Source organism: Dendrobates tinctorius, unplaced genomic scaffold (assembly GCF_039654945.1).
Source record: "Dendrobates tinctorius isolate UK_male_01 unplaced genomic scaffold, ASM3965494v1 ptg000069l, whole genome shotgun sequence".
Taxonomy (NCBI): Eukaryota; Metazoa; Chordata; class Amphibia; order Anura; family Dendrobatidae; genus Dendrobates; species Dendrobates tinctorius.
The window spans coordinates 4058026-4078183 of record NW_027361737.1 but is presented as its reverse complement, the minus strand read 5'-3'; the positions used below and the strand labels follow the sequence as shown (position 1 = coordinate 4078183).

The 20158-nt window shown below is 39.5% G+C and overlaps 1 protein-coding gene across 1 annotated transcript in view; it reads right to left on the bottom strand.

Annotated features, from left to right (window-relative positions):
• Window positions 1-1975: 1975 nt before the first annotated feature.
• The window catches only part of AGTR1 (angiotensin II receptor type 1), a 174191-nt gene continuing 156008 nt past the window's right edge, over window positions 1976-20158 (bottom strand). The window contains exon 3 of the mRNA XM_073581061.1: window positions 1976-11249. Within this exon, the coding sequence (XP_073437162.1) occupies window positions 10120-11205 (1086 nt within the window). The 5' untranslated portion in view covers window positions 11206-11249 and the 3' untranslated portion in view covers window positions 1976-10119. The remainder of the gene's footprint in view (window positions 11250-20158) is intronic.

Here is a 20158-nt window from a genome sequence, read left to right as displayed (position 1 = left end):
ACTCTATGTGCCTACATTATACTCTATTGAGGCTACAGTATACTCTATGGGGCTGCATTATACTTTATGTGGCTGTATCATACTCTATAGAGACTGTATTATACTGTATTTGGGCTGCATTATACTTTATGGGACATATATTTTATAATGCTGCATTATACTCAATGGGACTGCATTATACTCTATGGGGCTGCAGTATACTATATGGGGCTGCATTATACTCTATGAGGGCTGTGTTATACCCTATGGGGATGGTGTTTTACTCTATGGAGCTGCGTTTTACTCTATGGGGGCTGGGTTATACTCCATAGTGACTGTATTTACTCTATCAAGAACTATGAGGAATGCATTATATTCTGTGTACAAAATGGGGCTGCATTATACTTTATGGAGGACTATGGGGAATGCATTGTGCTGTATGGAAGTTTATGCATGCTTTTCACTATGAGGGATGCACTATACTATATAGAATTCTATTGGGTGTATTATACTATATGGAGAGCCATGGGATACATTATACTATATTGTGGGAAATGTATTATATTATATTAAAGACTATGGGGAGTGTATTATATCCTTTGAAGGACTATGGGGCACATTATACTATATGGTGGACTATGGGGAGTATATTATACTATACGGAAGACTATTGGGGCATTATATATGGAGGGCTGTGGGATGCATTATACTATATTGAGGCCTATGGGAAGTGTATTATAATATATGGAGGACTATGAGGAGTGTATTATACTATATTGAGGACTATGGGGAGTGTATTACACTATATGGAGGACTATAGGGCACATTATACTCTGTGGAGGACAACGTGGTGTGCATTGTACTATATGGTGGACTATGGTGTGCATTATACTATGTGTACGACTATGGTGTGCATTATACTAAACAATCAAAATGCTACCTATTCATCAATATACTACTGATCATTCTGTGCCCATCATTCTTTCTCAGCCGGAGTAAAGGGGCTAGGAAACAAGCGTCGAACAACTTCAATATTGTTGATAACGCTCATTTAAAGGCATGAACTCAGCGCATGTAAATACAACCAAAATGTTCATGTGTGATGGTGCTATATTTTAGCATTTGGGGCCGCACTTTAAACTTATGAACTGACTAGCTGAAGAGCCCGGCACTGCCCGGGCATAGTAACTAACTGTGGTTAGTTATAGCAAATTATAATTATCCTCCAACCCTTAGTCCCGTGCCCATATACCCATCATACATATCCACGATCCCATAGGCCCGTGCCCATATACCCATCATACAGATCCTCCATCCCATAGTCGAGTGCCCATATACCCATCACACATCCTCCATTCCATAGTCCCATGCCCATATACCCATCATACATATTCTCCATCCCATAGTCCCATGCCCATATATCCATCATACATATTCACCATCCCATAGTCGAGTGCCCATATACCCGTCATACATATCCTCATCCCATAGTCCAGTGCCCATATACCCATCACACATCCTCCATCCCATAGTCCCGTGCCCATATACCCGTCATACATATCCTCCATCCCATAGTCCAGTGCCCATATACCCATCACACATCCTCCATCCCATAGTCAACCATTATGACATCATAATGAGCGGCGGGGCTTGCAGCCTATGATGACATCAGTGTCGCCATGGCAACCATTATGACATCATAATGAGGGGCGGGGCTTTATACACACACACTTTTTCCCCATTAGGTAGATAGGGGCAAAATTGTTTGGTGAATTGGAATGCGCGGGGTTAAAATTTCGCCTCACAACATAGCTTAGGACACTCTCGGGGTGCAGACGTGTGACTGTGCCAAATTTTGTGGCTGTAGCTGCGACGGTGCGGATGCCTATCCCGGACATACACACATACACACACTTGAGCTTTATATATTAGATTACTATATATTAGTATGTCAAATTGAACGTATATTCTGATGTAGTAACGTATTTAATAAGAATTGCAATTTTGAAAGTCATTTTTATTAAGACACTGAAATTAATACACATTTTTAAAGTACATATTTTTCACAGAAAGCACAACAGCTGAACCTTTGCTTGCCCAGAACAAAACAATACCACCAATACTATAATTCATACATAAGAATAAATATAAAACATCACTATAAAGAACAACTGTGAGGTACGTATCATTTACTACAGTATATTCTATAATATTATCAAAATGTAAGCGTAAATTAAAAGATCCATTGTTGAAAGCCCTAACATTCACCTTGAGTACAGTACAGTGTAGACTATAACATGTATACAAATTATGGGAATCTAAGGGAGTTATCCCGGACTTTTTCTTATGGAAGTAAGAACTCTTACAGGCAGGTAGCAGCTAACATTCTGTCTGTTCTGCAGAATATAACCAAGAAAATACAGCTGCACTCTGAACTGCTATAATATGCAAACATTGAATATATGAATATGTATCAGCGATGACAAAGCATACCCCTTTTATGGGACCCTAATCTTATAAGCCTCTCCCAGGTTGAAAGCATACAATTTTAATGGTAGGCAGGATACAGCTGTAATTAAAAAAGCCTTAGGCTGTCTGTTTTGTTGGGCACCAATCTCTATATGCTCAGAGTAGTCCCAGACTGCTCCTGCCGGCGATTCTGCTGCTTTATTTAACCACAAGTCAACAGAACAGCTCTTTCTCTTCTGGTCTGTTCTGTCAATGGGGTGTCACTGCTGATGTCATGCTGACTGACAGCCAGCACCTCGCAGTTAGGCAGCTGGCTTTCAATCACCATGACAGAGCAACAGAGCAGAGAGAAACAAAAGAGGCTGCTGTGACACCAACCTAAGCTGCAGAATCACAGGCAGGAACTTTCTGTGACCACTCTGATCCAGCATAAAGCAGGCAGGTAGTTAGTAACTACCTGCCCATAAGTTCTTAGCCCCATAAGTAAAAAATGCAAAAATCCCATATTATCCTTTTAACTTGCATCTAAGACATGATAATCTATATTTTATGCCTTCATGTCCTCCATGTAGATGTTTAATGTTTTTCCATCAGTGACTTTAAGATGTTGTGACAAATATCTTAACACCACAATTCGGCAAGTTCTATCACTTTCCAAAAACTCAATTATTTTACACAATGCCTGCAATCTATTTTTTAAAACATCAAACATCTGATAATGTTTATTCCCTTTAGCCCCCTTCATTTCTTGCAATAAAGAAACATTATTCACAATAATTATAGTAATTCCCTTCATATGTAGACCAATACAACAGGCTGGTATGGGCACGCTGAAACTTAGGGCTGAATGATAATAGGAGATCATAAAAATGATAATACTGATCATTAAATATATGGTAGAACAAATATAAATCTGTTTTAAGCACAAACACATGGGAGGACACACAAATATTTATAATGAATTTTTCACATAATTAAAAATTGTGTTTGAAAACAATTCTAATATTTATTTTACAATTAACAATTACAATCAAGAAACAATTTTTGATCATTCTATGTCGCTATTTTCATTGACTTGTTGCCCATGATGCTGTCAGAGTGTCTGATGTGAAAATACATAAGTATACTGCCTGTAAGAGAGGGGTGGCATGAGGTCTCAATGTGATTTCTGCAGGGAAGTTTAGGCTGTCATTATTCTTGGAATAGGAGGCTCTGGATGTGGCTCACAACTATTTCTCAGACCTTTGGTTCTCGAGGAAAGACCACTGATCTACACTATGAATCCATATTTTTTCTTCTTTCTGTTGCATGACACATAGCTAAAATAATTTGATATTGAGACTACTCTTAGGCTTGGAAGATACTTTGTTTGGGCCATATTATATTTCAAATGAGAGGAAATGTTTCCATCATATGTCTCTAATGTTCTTACACAGTTCAACTACATAACACAATGTGGACGTTAATACATCAATACAACTGGATGCCTCAAAAAATGTTGCAGACATCTAAGGCAGATTTCTTAAACTATCTGACCTGAAAGCTGCTCTGTCATTTCAGATGACTGTTCAGAATTAACATTCATGTGTGTGCACATGAGGAAGAACACCATTTATTGCCATTATATAACTTGAATCCTGCATTTTCAACACTTATGTCTTTATTTTTAGTTATTTCTGAGCTAGTGGGTGGAGACTCAATACTATGATATGTTCCATACATTAGCACACACTTGAATGATTCCAGCTATGTCTATGTAACACATGTTTCAAATGAAGCCACATAGAGAACATTATGCAACAGTACTGAACAGTATAGCTGTGAATCCAGTTCAGGGGTGAGATACCCACTTACTAGAAAGTATAGAAAGTTGTACCAGCACACATCTCTATGTGTCTATGTTTTTCTTTCATTTTCCTTCTCCCTCTGCTCATTCCTTCATCTCTACTTCCCCTACTATAAGCCTCGATAAGAGCTTTAACACGATCCTTCAGTGATCTCGAAGTCAGTCTTTTTTTATGAAGATGTTCTTTGCTCTATTTCAAAGTGAAAGATGAGTTCAAGGAGCAGGAGAAAGGAAACATTACTGATGGGTGGAGAAAGAAGCACCTTTTTTCTGATTAAATATTTTATAAAAAGTCATATATTTGCATGTATTTTATGCTAATTTTGTTGGAACAATAGTGATTATTTAATGTAAGCCTTACTGTTTAGTGCACCTTAGTGGATTTTCTATTAAATTCCAGACTTCTGTCTATTTATTGTGCTGCAATTCCAAAACATTAGCATTTTCATTCATATGCAAGTGATGCTTTAAAGGGCATAAGTCAATAGCGTGGACCCTCCTAAGTCATGTATATGGACTGCAGGTCATAGGAAGTTGAATAAAATGATAACTTGATATCTGTGATATAATTTCTTGTTCCAGAGAAATCCACATACTTGTTATATGTAAATGATGCTGTTTCAGACATAGGGCTGGACACTGATCTGCATGAGAATCTGCCTCTAGAGTTTACTTTAACTAAAATGGGGTATTACCAGTGTGACACATGTAATGACTGACTGTCTGCAGTCATAATCACATACAGCTCTTTACTGAGATCAGAAATAACACAGTACAGCAGGGTGTAAGGGTGCTTTCACACAACGTTTTGGCACCTGTTCCTTGGTCCCATCGGGACTTATGTCCGAACCTTATGCAAAATGAATATGGGCCTATTGAAAATGAATAGGTGGAAATGGAAATCAATAAGGTCCTTTCAAAAACTGCAAGTCGAATTGAATATTTTTGACTGGAATTACAGTATAAATATTACAAAATATAAGGTCAAATGCCTATACCCCCTGTCTCAATATATTTCCCATGTCTTAAGCAATCCCAACATATTTACTTAGAAAGGATGTTGATAGTACTTTATATGAAAAATAATGGACTGGAGTATGTCCAACGATGAACACCATTTCTAAGTATACATTTAGAAATATCAAACTTCACGTTCAAGTACATTGGATTGCTTATATTGGGCTGATCCTAAACAAAGTATTTTAATCCAGAACTGCATTTACAATGGCTCATGAGCACATGTGACTTGTGGGCCCTTGATGTGTGGCTCATGGCTGACTACTCAGGAGAGTGCCATATTCATTGTATAAGCGTCCACAGGGGTCATCATTACTTGTTGAGGAGGGTACTCAGGGCCATTATTACTTGGCATCGGAGCACTTATTGGCATGCTTACTTTATAAGCGACACTCGGGCATTTATTACTTTTATAAGGGATCACTACAGGCATTACTTATTTATAAGTGGAAACTCAGGGCAAAAATCCTTTACAAGTGGATACGCTTGCCATTATTACTTTTTAAGGGGGCACTAAGGGCATTACTTTTTTATAAGGAGCTTCTCAGGATGTTTTAACCTTCTGAGTGAGGGGCACACAAAGGGTTTCTATGGTTATTTTGCACAGAATTGAGGCTCGTGACCATTTCTCAGAACTGAATTGAGCTCTTAACGAGCGAAAGGTTGGAAAATTTCTACTTTAGAGCATAAATCTCCCTTGTTGGATTATTGTCTGCACATTGTTAGCGTGGTTTGTATTATCTCTGTATCAGGCCCAGTATTGTACTCCGATGTTGAAAGAATATCTCTCTCACTTTGTTAAAGGATCTGTTTAGAACGCATTTGAAAAAAAAAAGCACCGAACGAAAAGACAGGGCCCAGTGATGAATATGCTATGCTTTCCTTCATCTGAATGACGTTTTACTGCAGTACCAACCCCATTCTGAAATAGATTTTCAGTTGCTGACATTTTTGCAGCCAATCTTGACATTCCAATCTCTAATTGTTATTTTAAATTACATTTTTTGGTATATTTTACAATATACCTGTGCTAGCGTCATCATTTTTCCAGTCTGCTATGGAGAAGAAGTGTAAAATGTGACCAGAGCGGCTGTCTCCATCCTTTCACCCTGTTTCTGTCTCCCAGCCAATAATTCACAGCTGTTCTGGCCCTCAACATTCTCCAAATCTGACACCAGACCTGAGATGACAGGGTCGCTGTAGTCCAGCGGATCCAGTGATGTACAGTTAAGGAAGAGAGAAGTTGAGGGCACAAATGGCACATTTACTGAGTACCACACTGAATACACAACCATTAGTTCTTGAATGAACATAGGCAGGAGGGCTGGCTGTCAATCAAGTGACAGGAAAGGCGATTTGTCGAAGCCCTCAGAAAAATGTCAGACTCATTTCAAACTAAAAATGCCTAACAGGATTTAAAAATATGAGGAGTGAAATCTTGGTGACAAGTTCCTTTAAATGACAACTCCAGGCAAAATAAAAAAAATAGATCTTATTCTCAAAATATGCCCTACATTTTGTGTGACTGTGTAGCACAGATGAATATGTGGCTCTGTGGAGACGTACCGTCTAGCAGTGGTGAAAAGGCCGCCACTGTTAGGTAGTGTATCCGTAGTAACCAGTCTGAAGTAGCTCAACTGTTTAGATCAAAGCTGGATGGGCACCGTGCTGACATCAGAGAGAGGGGAGAGCCGCCATGTAGCTGTCAGGCCATTCCTCATCTCCCTCTTCTACTGTAAACTAAGAACTTTCTAAACATTCATTTACCTATTAAATATCTTGAAGCTTGTAATGAAATTTGCTGGCCTTCGTGATGACTGAAAGGGCTATTTTCTGCATAGCGCTTCAGGAGTGAACTTGCTTCAATTGCTCTCTTCTTTAACCCCATAAATTTTCACCACCTCCAGAAGCAATGCCTGCACCATCCAGATGGTAAAATAACCCCTGAAGCATGTGAATGGCTGCATAAAACACCAGTATGTCACGTCGTAAAAGAAACCTCTGACTATGCTCTTTTCTTGTCACCTGACTACCACTGCCAATCACGGTCTTCATGAGTATGGTTGAATTCTGGATGACACAGGCTTAGTTTCTGGAGCAACAAAATAACCTGCGTTGGAGTGGTAGAAAGTGAAAAATTCCTCTGTTTTTATTTTGAAAACATTAATGCTTAAATGGGTTGTCCAGTCTTAAGCTACAAGTCTGCAGTCACTCATTGTGACTGCAGACTTGTGAATTCTCACACCATGAGCACTGCACGCTATGAGGATTCTCCTGTTTCGGGAGAGGGCAGCCATATGACCGCAAGTATGCAATATGCATACTCCCAGCCACATTCCAACTAAACTGCATCTGGCCTGGCTCAATACACTTGCATTGAGTGAGGATGCACCCATCAGTCGGCATGTGACCGCACGTATGCAAATAACATACTTGCAGTCACACACCCTATCCTCCCGGTGCTGGAGAATCGACAAAGAGTGCAGTACGAGCAATGTGAGGATTCACAAGTCTGCACTTCCACAAAATGACTGCAGACTTGTAGCTTAAGACCGGATGACTCCTTTATCAAAAATATTAAGTGTTGTGCATCCCCTTTAAGCTATTGACCATTTAATATGTCAACTTAAAGTTGTGCTGAATTTAAATATAGGCTGTTTTGTATTGTAAAATTGTCTCTACTTTTGTATGGGGTGTAGGTGGCACTGCAGTACATCACTTTTAGGTAAAGGAGGTCGAGCTGCAACACCAGACACAGCCTTTAGACAGAAGTGGTGCTGTTTCTGGTAAAGCATACTGTTTTTTTTTAATACTGGCCAACCCATAAAATTGTGTCCCGTGCTTAGAGGCCAACATGACAATAAGGCAATGAACATTAGTCTTCTTTAATGTTATCACTTTTGGAATCTTCTTTCTAAATTAGTGTTAATAGTTAGGCTACATGCACATGCATGCATGTATAACATAAAGCTTTATTGGCTGATATTGGCAATTTGTAAAACGACATACCAATTTTATATCAATCTTTGCAAATCTCTTAACTATGTAAAGAATAAGTTTGTATTTTGTGACACTGACTCCTTATTTACATATTCTATATACACACACTTATATATAATCATTTCTTGTGTAAATAATCTCTACATAAAAATAAAATATTATGAAACATTCTTTACAAATAATGAGGTATAGTCATTAATGATCGTTAGCGTATTCTTCCATTCAATCATTCTATCAATTCATTCATAAGTTTTACTTAATTTAAGCTTTCTTGTGATGTTTTCATATTGTACATATACTATTCTTAAAAGGGTTGTCTGGCCTTAGGTCCCCGTCACACATAGCGACTAACCAGCGATCCCGACAACGATATGAACGTGTCAGGATCGCTGGTGTGTCGCTACATGATCGCTGATGAGCTGCCAAACAGGCAGCTTCACCAGCGATGAGCACAGCGACGACCAGCGTGCTCGTCACTGTGTACCCTTAGTTACCAGCGTGCTGATGCAGGGAGCTGGTAACCAAGGTACACATCGGGTTTCTAAGGGGCGTGCGGCTCTTAGAAACCCGATGTGTACCTTGATTGCCAGCTCCCTGCATCAGCGCGCTGGTACCTAAGGTACACATTGGGTTTCTAAGTGCCGCGCGCCCCTTAGAAACCCGATGTGAACCATGGTTACCAGCTCCTGCTCACTGGTCGCTGGTCTCCCGCCTGTCACATGCAGCAATGCATGCTGGCCAGCGGGAGACCAGCGACCCCAAAAATGTCCAGAGGTTTCCACAGTGATCAGCGATACCCGGCAGGAGGGCCGGTCGCTGATTGCTGTCACACACAGCGATCTCGCTGGTGAGATCGCTGTTGCGTCACAAAACTTGTGACTCAGCAGCAATCTCGCTAGCGAGATCGCTATGTGTGATGGGGGCTTTAAGCTACAAGTCTTGTGAAACCTCGCATTGTATCCACTGCTCGCTCGATTTGCATACATGCGGTTGAGTGCCGACTAGACGTGCATGGCCACCCTCAATGCAAGCTTATTGAGCAATGCCGGACAAGTCTAGTTGGAATGTAGATGGAAGTATGCAAATTGCATGCTTGTAGCTACATGACCGCCCACTCCTTGCAAATGCACCGGACAATCCTCACAGCACGCTATGTGAGGTTTCAAAAGTCTGCAGTCGCATAGAGTGACTCCAGACAAGTAGCCTAAGGCCGGACTACCCCTTTAAAGGGAAACTGTCAGCTTGATAATGCTATGCATTTTATAGGCTGCAAGAACTGAGTAAATGCATCCACAGTTTTATGGAAAAAGATTCAGTCTACCTTTTATGTATTTAAGTCATAGCTCAGTCTGGACTTCACAATCAAAGAAGTGGTTCAAATCCATAATTCACAGCCTTCCTTTATAAATGTGTATACGTAGATAGCTGTCAGTCACTGTTTAAGACCGCCCACTTGACTACTAAGGCCTAAATCAGTAGGGATTTCAATGAATAAAATGCAAGTTAAAATGTTTTTTCAATCTGTTCAGAATCTCTGACTCTGTAATATGATACTTGGAGAAGAAACTGCATGTACAATGAGACAGCTTCATTTTAAAAGTCTGTGTTGCTATCTTATTATCCATTATAATAAATGATACAATCTCTTTATACAGCAAAAGTTTAGTGGCCACTGGTTATGTGTTGTAAGTTTTGTAGGTTTTTGATACTGGACAGATGTGATTGAATCGACAAAAGTGAACATTGATTTCAAGGCTCCAAGGCCAATTGTGTTAACTCAAAATCTTTGAATAGTAGCAATTACTCTTTTAGATGTGTCTAATGTGTATTTCTTCGTGTTCACTCGAATGCAACGAGTTTTTCAATGAAGCATTAAGGTGCTCTGATGGACGATATGAAAGTGTACTCAACTTCGTGTTCACGCTTGTATGTGACCGAAGTTTTGGTGGTATGTTTTTCAGAAGTTGTAGGAAGTGTTTCCTGAAATTCTTTCCAAAAAAGCCGTACAAAAAAGGGTTCAAACAGCTGTTGAAGTAGGCGATGCAAATAGTGATAGGCATTCCTGTATCTACAATGTCTTCAAATTGACAGTTTTCAATAACCTGAAACTGAATTAAAGTATCCAAGAAGGTAAAAACTTGATGTGGAAGCCAGCAGAAGAAGAACACCAGAACAATGGCCACAATCATCTTAAAGATGTCATCATTCCTAGTCTTGCCCCTCTGACCATGGAAGGTGGCCTTCAGTGTCTTACAAATTAAGGTGTAGCTTGTTAAGATGATCAAAAAGGGAACAAAGAATCCAAGAACATTCTTTGTTATGTTCATCCCAGTCAAAACTGTTTTTGAAGAGTTGGTGGGATAAAAGAAAGCACACACTGTGATATTGTCCTTGAGGGGTACTACTGTACGATATATGAATGTAGGTAGGCTTGCCAGACATGCAATGATCCAAATGGAGATACAAATCATCTTACCAACCATTATTGTCCGACGAATACGGGATACCATTGGATGGACAATGGCTATATATCGGTCAATGCTGAGACAGGTAAGCAAAAATACAGTGGTGTAAAGATTAAAGGTGACTGCTGCTGCGGATAGTTTACACAAAAAGTTGCCAAAGGGCCAGTTATAGTGCATCGCTGTGTAGGCTGCCCATAATGGTAATGTGATCACAAAACACAAATCAGCAATAGCTAAATTCATGAGAAAGATGCTGGCCACGGTCTTCATCTTCATGTAACAGTAAATCACGATGACAACAAAGCTGTTTCCAAAGACTCCTATAATGAATATTGTGCTGTAGATTATTGGAACAGCAATAAATATGTAATTGTGTCTTCCTGCTGTAAAGCACGAAACTTCAACCTGATGTGATGAAATATTCTGCATCTTGAGGTTTGTATGTTTCACAGTTTTCTTTTATACTCTTACACCTAAAATATAAGCACACAAGCAAAATGATTAATGTCTTTGGATTCACAAGTAGTCGAATAATTTGGAACATTATCTTTATTTCTAAACATTAATTTTGATTAGCATTTTGTTATATACAAGACGCGTGTGTGTGCACAGCAGAGCTACATGCAAGAAGTTATAGAAAGTGTCATATTTGTACTAATAAATGCTTCCCAGTGGTGCTTCTTATAGCGCGGTATTAGGTCAGATTTCTGTTTAACCGTACCATCCGGATCAGTTTTCTTGTGCCATATTTAACTGATACCAAATGATGTTGCTTTGACATCAGCTGTTATGAGGCTTTTTCACCAGTTTCTATGGCAAAACTAGTGGGCAAAGTCTAAAAACATGACATATAGTGTTTTCTGATCTGGATTCTGTAAGAGTCAGGTGTAACCATTGATGCAATTGGATGTATGTTAATGATGCCTTGGCAAACTATGGTATGTATCCATTCTTGTGTTATTTTCCTTTCAGGATTTCAATGCCATGCTAGAATGAAAAAGGTTAGACGACCATATAGATGAAAAGAATGCCTTATAGAAATATACAATTCTTCTAGGAAAACATAGTTCCCTGCTGTGGTATTCAATGGAGTATGGTATCTTTATTGTTGGATTTTTTCAAAGAAAATTACAGGCATACCACAGTGTTCCATAAAGTTCAGTGCAGACATTATATTTTCCGGAACAATAAATTGCGAAATACTGTTAGTGTAATGTCTTCTACAAAAAAAACCCCCTTTTTATAGGAAACACATTGAAAAAGTGGGTAAAATAAATAAATAACGAGGACTTGTCAACAGGTAAAAAGTGGCTAACTTTGCTCTTATTTTATTCCTATTGCTCCTTTGAAAATTCCATTTTTAAAATCCTCTATATGGTCCCAGAAATATGGGCATTTTGATTTATTACATTTTTTTAAAACATTTTTTTTATCAAGGATGTACTGCTCATATGGTAGTAATTCAGAGTTACCAGAAGAATCACGGCAAAAGAATTCCGTGAGCAATGCCATTTTGGCAAAGACAATAAAAATTTGTACTAACTCAAAAAGCCCATATCTCTGGAACTGAATGAAAAAGACAAAAATTGAAGCATCAGAAATGAAATTAAATAAGTTGAAAAACTTTCCACTCTTGAGTTGGTGACAAGTCTACGTAACTTATCAACAAATTTTTACTTTGACGTGGGTCCCACTCTTGGGACACCCACCGCTTGAAAGAATAATACACTAAGGAAATGAAGTGAGAAGAGCACAACCTATTACCTACGTAATGTTATAGATGCTATCCTCATCAATGTCATGTACTTTGGTGTATTTGTGACCAGCAACTTCATTCAATTCTTTCTGGCCAGTATTCTGAAGCCACAGGAAAAATAGTTAAGAATGTGGGACACAAGTCATCATTTTGATATAGAATAGGGCACCAGTGGAGGAACCAGAGTTGGAACCCTCAACAATCTAAAAATTATTTCCTATTAAATGGATAATTTATTTTAATAATTTATATAGACTAGAATATCCCTTTAATAGATTATTCATCGAAATTTGGAGTTTACCATATTAAGTATTCGAGACTGGTAAATAAATAACCTAGCAGAACTAGATAGACTGCCTACCAGTGGCCTCTCTGGTTCAAAAGACCCAGTGTGATCACATTTCGTAGAGGTGTAACTTGAAGAACTGACAGCACATATCACCTTTAACACTTTCATAGCTGCGTTGTACAAATGATTATCGGCCAATCAGGCCAAGTGACATTGGACTTGACAATCCATTTCATGTCAAGTCTATATGGTCTATAAATATGGCTCACTCTCTGGCTTCAGCAATGTGATATATGCATATGAACCTCGTGCAAATTTTTGGCCTGCAATTACTGGTAGATTAGTACACCAGTGAGTGATTTTCTAGAGAGCTATGAGGGAGGAGGATGTGATTTCTTCCCAGTATGCATCTGGAAATAAATGTTTGTGCTAATATTCTCCATTTGCGAATAACCCTTGATGTCTCTAAAGAGATGGCGGTACTGTAACTAAATGAACATCTATCTGTAATATGAACTATAATGCTCAAGTGAATGAATCTGTAATTTCATTTTCACTTAGGTAGACACTTATATTTAAGGCACAATATTGTAAAGAGATAATTGTCTATTAAGTCAAGAGGCCGAGAAACAGGATACTTTATGTTAATGTGATTATCATTTAATTTTGGAGCAAAGATGAATAATCTTAATTTCTGAAGCTGCTCTTTTGTGTTTGGCAATAATTCTCGCTCTACAATCTGCCATGCTGGTTATTTTTAGGATAATTATATCTGTAGCTATATTCCTGTAGCTGATGACCCACAAAACACTGCAGATTTTTCAGCTTTATCTTATCAGTGCTCAAGGATACTAATTATAGAGCAGCAGAAAAGAACAGGTCTCCAGTTTCCAGATCTCTGCTTGAGAATCTGGTGTTGTTGAAACACCTGGGAAAACATATTTTTTACATGTAGCCGGTGAATGAAGTTATCAAGTATAATTTGATCATTTATCATGTCAAATAAATTCACTGAGTCTACAGGCCTTCTACTGCCGAAGTACATTCAATGTAAATAAAAATTCTAAAAAAAAAAGCATGTTCAATTTACGTTTCGCATTTCGCATTATCATTTACATAGTGGTGCTCCCAAAAATTAATCTCTTCTTAACATGTTTTTTTACACACATGAAAAGGTATTGTCATCTTCAAATATGAACATAATTGAAAATTGCTTGTGAAAACAAGTAACCTTCTCATTAACTATTTACTAACATTTGAAACACTTTTCCAGATATCACTGTTTTTCCATTTTTTGTGTGTATAGCTCACTGCCTATGGGACTGGGGCAGTGCTAACCACTTTTTTTCTCTTGAGCTTGTAAGCCCTGCACTGAAGCTAACTGAGATCACTAGAGCACACCGTTAGCTCTCAATCTGGGCCACTTTCAGTGCTAATGCTCTCCTCCGATGCTGCCGAAGCAACGCTGCCTCATATATCTGCAACTAAAATGCACAGTCCGAACCAGTGTGCTAACAACGCTGTTGGTCAATCAGTCAGACATGACCAATGAGCAACGAAGAATTTGGCCGGCTGGGAAAAATCAGGCTACTGAAAAGAGAAGATGGGAGAGTCCTTTAATAAATCAGCAAATTTGCAGAGAATTGATAAATAAGAGTAAATTTTGATTAGATAATTAATTACCTTGTTATCTTCAATGTAATGCATGATATGGGTAATTTAGGAAAAAATACAGCTTACACATCAAAAGTCAGACCACACTGTCTGGTAATATTAAATATTGAGGTGATATCTAAGTTTTGGTATATCTTACTTCTTTAACGTGGTTAAGACAAAATTTATCCATTCAGGTGCTTAAGGCATATGGATGCAATAGAGAGATTCCACTCGTTGAAGATCTGCTAACAAGTTTCTACCAGGACCCGGTTAGATCTTGCATTTCATGGCCAGGCCAATAAATTTATTGTAATGCTTCGTCTCCTCTGCAGTGATGTTGCATAGGAAATTTGGATTTTCCTGCTTCCTCTAGTGATCTTGGTACAGAATCTTGTACAAGAAGTAGGGGTGGTCCGTAGCGAACAACTACTTCAAAATGTTGGATCAAAAATTAATGAGACTAGAAAAAAGAGCTTCAAGTATTCTTTTTAAGCTAGGGTCACTCCACCATATTTTCTCTGAAACACAAACAAAAAGCACAGAAAGACAAATGTGCAAAAATACCTTGCAATAAGACATATAACAGTATACAGCAAGTGCTGATAAAAGGTAACAACAAACACAGGGTATTTAGTCGATACGTTTTTTTGCAAACGGGTGTGTGAACATGGTCCAACAGACTTGTTCACATTGTGCATGTCACATGTGTGTTTTTAATCCAGTTTTTTTCGTGCTTATGCATGATTTGAGAGACCCCACCCCTCTCTTGTGTGACATGCACGCAAGGAGCTGTCTTGCACCACGTGCCCATACCAGAAAGCGCCTGTCTTAATCCTGCTCATTTAGACACTGTTCATATGTTCAGGTTTTAAATACATTAGATAGGGACTGCTTCAATACGGGTTACCTTGACGTTGGTGAAGCAGCTTGGCATACATTTTTTTGCAAAAAAAGTATCGACTAAATACCCTGTGTTTGTTGTTACCTTTTATCAGCACTTGCTGTATACTGTTATATGTCTTATTGCAAGGTATTTTTGCACATTTGTCTTTCTGTGCTTTTTGTTTGTGTTTCAGTCAGGGTGGTGTGAACATGGTCCAACAGACTTGTTCACATTGTGCATGTCACATGAGTGTTTTTAATCCAGTTTTTTTCGTGCTTATGAATTATTTGAGACCCCACCCCTCTCTTGTGTGACATGCACATAAGGAGCTGTCTTGCACCACGTGCCCATGCCAGAAAGCGCCTGTCTGTATCCTGTTCATTTAGACACTGTTCATATGTTCAGGTTTTAAATACATTAGATAGGGATTGCTTCAATACGGGTTACCTTGACGTTGGTGAAGCAGCTTGGCATACATTTTTTTGCAAAAAAATGTATCGACTAAATACCCTGTGTTTGTTGTGACCTTTTATCAGCACTTGCTGTATACTGTTATATGTCTTATTGCAAGGTATTTTTGCACATTTGTCATTCTGTGCTTTTTGTTTGTGTTTCAGTCAGGGTGGTGTAAACATGGTCCAACAGACTTGTTCACATTGTGCATGTCACATGTGTGTTTTTAATCCATATTTTGTCTTATCAGAGAGAATTGGGTCGAATACGCTCATGACATTCCGATCTCTGATCAGAGTTTTATCATAGTGTGTTCCAATTTTCTCGGATGAGGAGAGGATGTAAAAAAAAAATCTTCCTTTTCTCCATTCTGTCAGTCCATGAATATCGGACGGAATTCAGGTGTAATCTTAGCACAGTCAGATTTTTTCCACCGACTCATTGACTTGCATGGCAGAGTGTGATTCGAATATCGGATACAAATCGAGCATGCTGCAGTTTTTTACTCGGACAGACTCACTCCGAGGAAAAAAGTAGATATGTGCACGGTCCCATATATTAACATTGGTCCTAGTGCGATCCAAAGTTTTGTCACATCTCACTTGGACCGAAAATATGGTCGTCTACACAAGCCCATAAAGTAGCTTATGAGCATTAGCAAAGTACAGAGATGTACACAGGAATGCATTCTACTGTTCATTCATTTGATCACCCAAATTTCAGCAATTACTTGATATTTGTAGAGACATTTTATGAAATCCGCAGCCTGATTTAGTGCACTGCACAATTCAGGACATTGCATTTTCAAAGTGATTGGAGTTTGGATATTTAAAAACCAAAAAATAAACAATTTATCATCCTTAATCTTAGTAAAAAAAACATGGAAAATATTAATGATTTGAAATGGATCCTGTCCCTAATAGTCATCTTTCTATTTATATATTAACACATTAAGGCCTTGTGATTGGCCTTGTAGATCACACACAAATGACATTACCTCTTACAAAGCCCCTGGGCTATAATTAGGATGACATACTATTTGAAATGAACCTATAAAACAGCTTTGCTCCAGCGATCAGTGTCACACATAGGAGAAGACGAAATGCAGGAAATTCAATTATGTCTGAAAGTTCACCTTTCATTCCAATTAAAGGCTAGAAAACAAATGGGAAGTGAGGGCTCCTTGGTTACATCCTACTTGATTAATGTTCTTACAAATGCTATAATTTGAGATGAGAGCTGGGAACTAGGAGCTTTTGGTTTTAACCAGGATGTAGTCTATAGTCTGCTAGCAAATCTCTAATTTTTACAATTAATCAGACAAATGAAAATAATAAATGTGTTAATATTATTAACCCCTTTGGCGTCACAAACAGTTTTGCCCTTTATGGCAGATTTTTTTTTAAAGTTTTTTATTTGTCACTTTCCAGGTACGAGAACTTTTTACATTTTTTGTGATATAGTCAGTCATATAAGGACTTGTTTTTTCACGACTATTTTTGTTCTTTGGTGGCATCATTATGGGGTACACATAACTTTTCTTAACTCTTTTTAAGAAGAAATATGAACAAAACAACAATTCTGCTCCATTTTTCTCACTATAAATTTTACTCTATTCATTGCTGTGCCCAAATAAAGTGTATAAGGGGTTGCTCAGATTTGGCGCAAAAGCCTGCATAACACTGTGACTGGGTGAGGCCATGCATGTCTAGTTGGAATGTCTCTGGGGGTATTCATATTCCATACTTGCGGTCATTAGACCGCCAACTTCTTTGCACCGACATTGGAGAATTCTTACAGTGCATACTGTGAGGATCAACAAGTCTACCATCACATAGAGTGACTGCAGACTTTTGTGCCAAACTTAGACAACCCCTTTAACTTTATTCTGTGGGTTAGGGCTCAAACTCACTTGCGAGATTCTCAACTGTAATTTGAATCATCTGCCACACCAAGCTAAGAAGAGGCAAGAACACTGCCAACCTGAGGATCTCCAGCATGCAAAGGCACATGTCAGCCAAGCACCCCAGTAGGTGGGCAAAACTCCTGGGACTAATGGTAAAACCACCGCCCCTTCCCCTGTGTTACAGCCTTCTCAATCTGCTGTCCATGAAGCAGGTGCTGATGCCTCCTGCCCACAATCTGCAGTTGCACAGACACAACAGTCAGCAACCACGTCCAGTTCGTTGTCCCAGCACAGCGTTCACTTGTCCCTGCCCCAGACATTTAACAGAAAGCAGAAATATCAATCCACTCACCCACAGGCCAAATCACTAAACACTCACATAGCCAGATTGGTAGCCCTGAAAATGTTGCCATTTTGACTTGTGGGAACTGAGTCTTTCCATGACCTCTTGCAGGTAGCCACATGGTACTCTATTACAATCCGACAGTATTTTTCCTGGTGTGCCGTCAGCTCGTTACATAAGCAGTCGTGTTACACAATATCAGCAGTACTCTGGCCAACACAGTCACAAGGAAGGTCTACTTTTCCCACAGACAGGTGGACAAGTTCTTGTGAACAGGGATGCTACATTTCCTTTTTTGCACACTGGCTGAACCTGGTTTAGTCTGGGACAGAGTCAGAGGCTGGGACATCACACATGTTACCCACACCAAGAATAGGTCCCAACTTCCATCAGGGTTTCAGTCTCCACGTATTTCAGTTCCGGTCTCTCCTTCTCCTCACCGAATGTAGCCTCCTTATCACTCTCAAGCTAGGAGGTCTGCAGCACTGCCTTGGCAAAGCTGCAGCACGCTCTGCTGAAGCTCATCTGTTTAGCTGATAAAGCTCACAATGCAGCCGAGCTGTTGAAGGTGATAAAAGAACAGACTGATCAGTAGCTCTCCTCATCACTGAACCTCCAATCAGGTCTGGCTGTGTGCGTTAATGGGTGTAACTTGGTGGTGGCTTTAAAGCTCGGCAAGCTGGTAAACGCGTTCCATGCATGGCCCACGTGCTGAAATTGGTTGTACAGCATTTTGTAAAAACATACCCTGACTTGCTGGAAGTACTTGCCTAGATATGGCGTGTCAGCGCAAATTTCCAAAAGTCATCTCAGGCTTTTGGGGGACTAGCTTTGCTGCAGCAGTGCTTTAACGTGCCTCGCCACCGACTGATTTGTGACCTGCCCATATGTTATAATATGACCTTTAATAATCATAATAATAATAAATAATAATAATTTTATTTTTATAGTGCCAACATATTCCGCAACAGTTTACATTTTAGAGGGGACTTGTACAGACAATAGTATCGTAGAATCATAGAATCGTAGAGTTGGAAGGGACCTCCTGGGCCATCTGGTCCAAACCCCTGCTCAAAGCAGGATTCGCTAAATCATCCCAGACAGATGTTTGTCCAGCCTCTGTTTGAAGACTTTATAGAATAAAAATAATCACATAAACAACAGATACCAAGAGGAATGAGGGCCCTTCTCGCAAGCTTACAATCTATGAGAGACAAGAAAGGTGGATGGTAACAATTACGTTCATTGTTCTGATCCGCCATAATGTAAGGAATCGGGTGTTCATGTAATCCTGCACAAACTGGTTACCAACCAGTATATGTAAAAGTACAGACACAGAAGACTATTAAATGCATACAGTATGTGAGAGCAAGCTACAAGGATCCTGGCTATGAAGAAAATTTTGAATGCGCAAGACAGGGATAGTTAGATAAATGTGTTGAGGCGCTAAGTGGTTCATATGTTGGCAAGACTAAAGGCCCCGTCACACTAAGCGACTTACCAGCTATCCCGACACCGATATCAAGGTGTCAGGATCGCTGGTAAGTCGCTATGTGATCGCTGGTGAGCTGTCACACAGACAGCTTCACCAGCGATCAGCACAGCGATGCCGAGCACCCGGCATCGCTGGCCATCCTGTAAAAAATAGAATCAAAATAAAAAATATAGTTATTCTCACCTTCCGACGTCCCGTTCAGCCATCCTGCCTCTCTCCACGCTCCGGTCCCAGTGATCCTTTGCACGAATGACTGCGAGATGTCACAGTCTCGCGGGATAACAAAGTCTCGCGGTCATTCGTGCAAAGGATCACTGGGACCGGAGCGTGAAGAGAGGCAGGATGGCTGAACGCGACGTCGGAAGGTGAGAATAACCATATTTTTTATTTTTTTAATTATTTTTTACACCTGATCGCTGGTCTCCCGCCTGTCACACACAGCGATGCGTGCTGGCCAGCGGGAGACCAGCGACCAAAGAAATGTCCAGAGGTTTCTTCCAGCGATCAGCGATACCGGCAGGGGGGCCGCTCGCTGATCGCTGTCACACACAGCGATCTCGCTGGTGAGATCGCTGTTATGTCACAAAAGTTGTGACTCAGC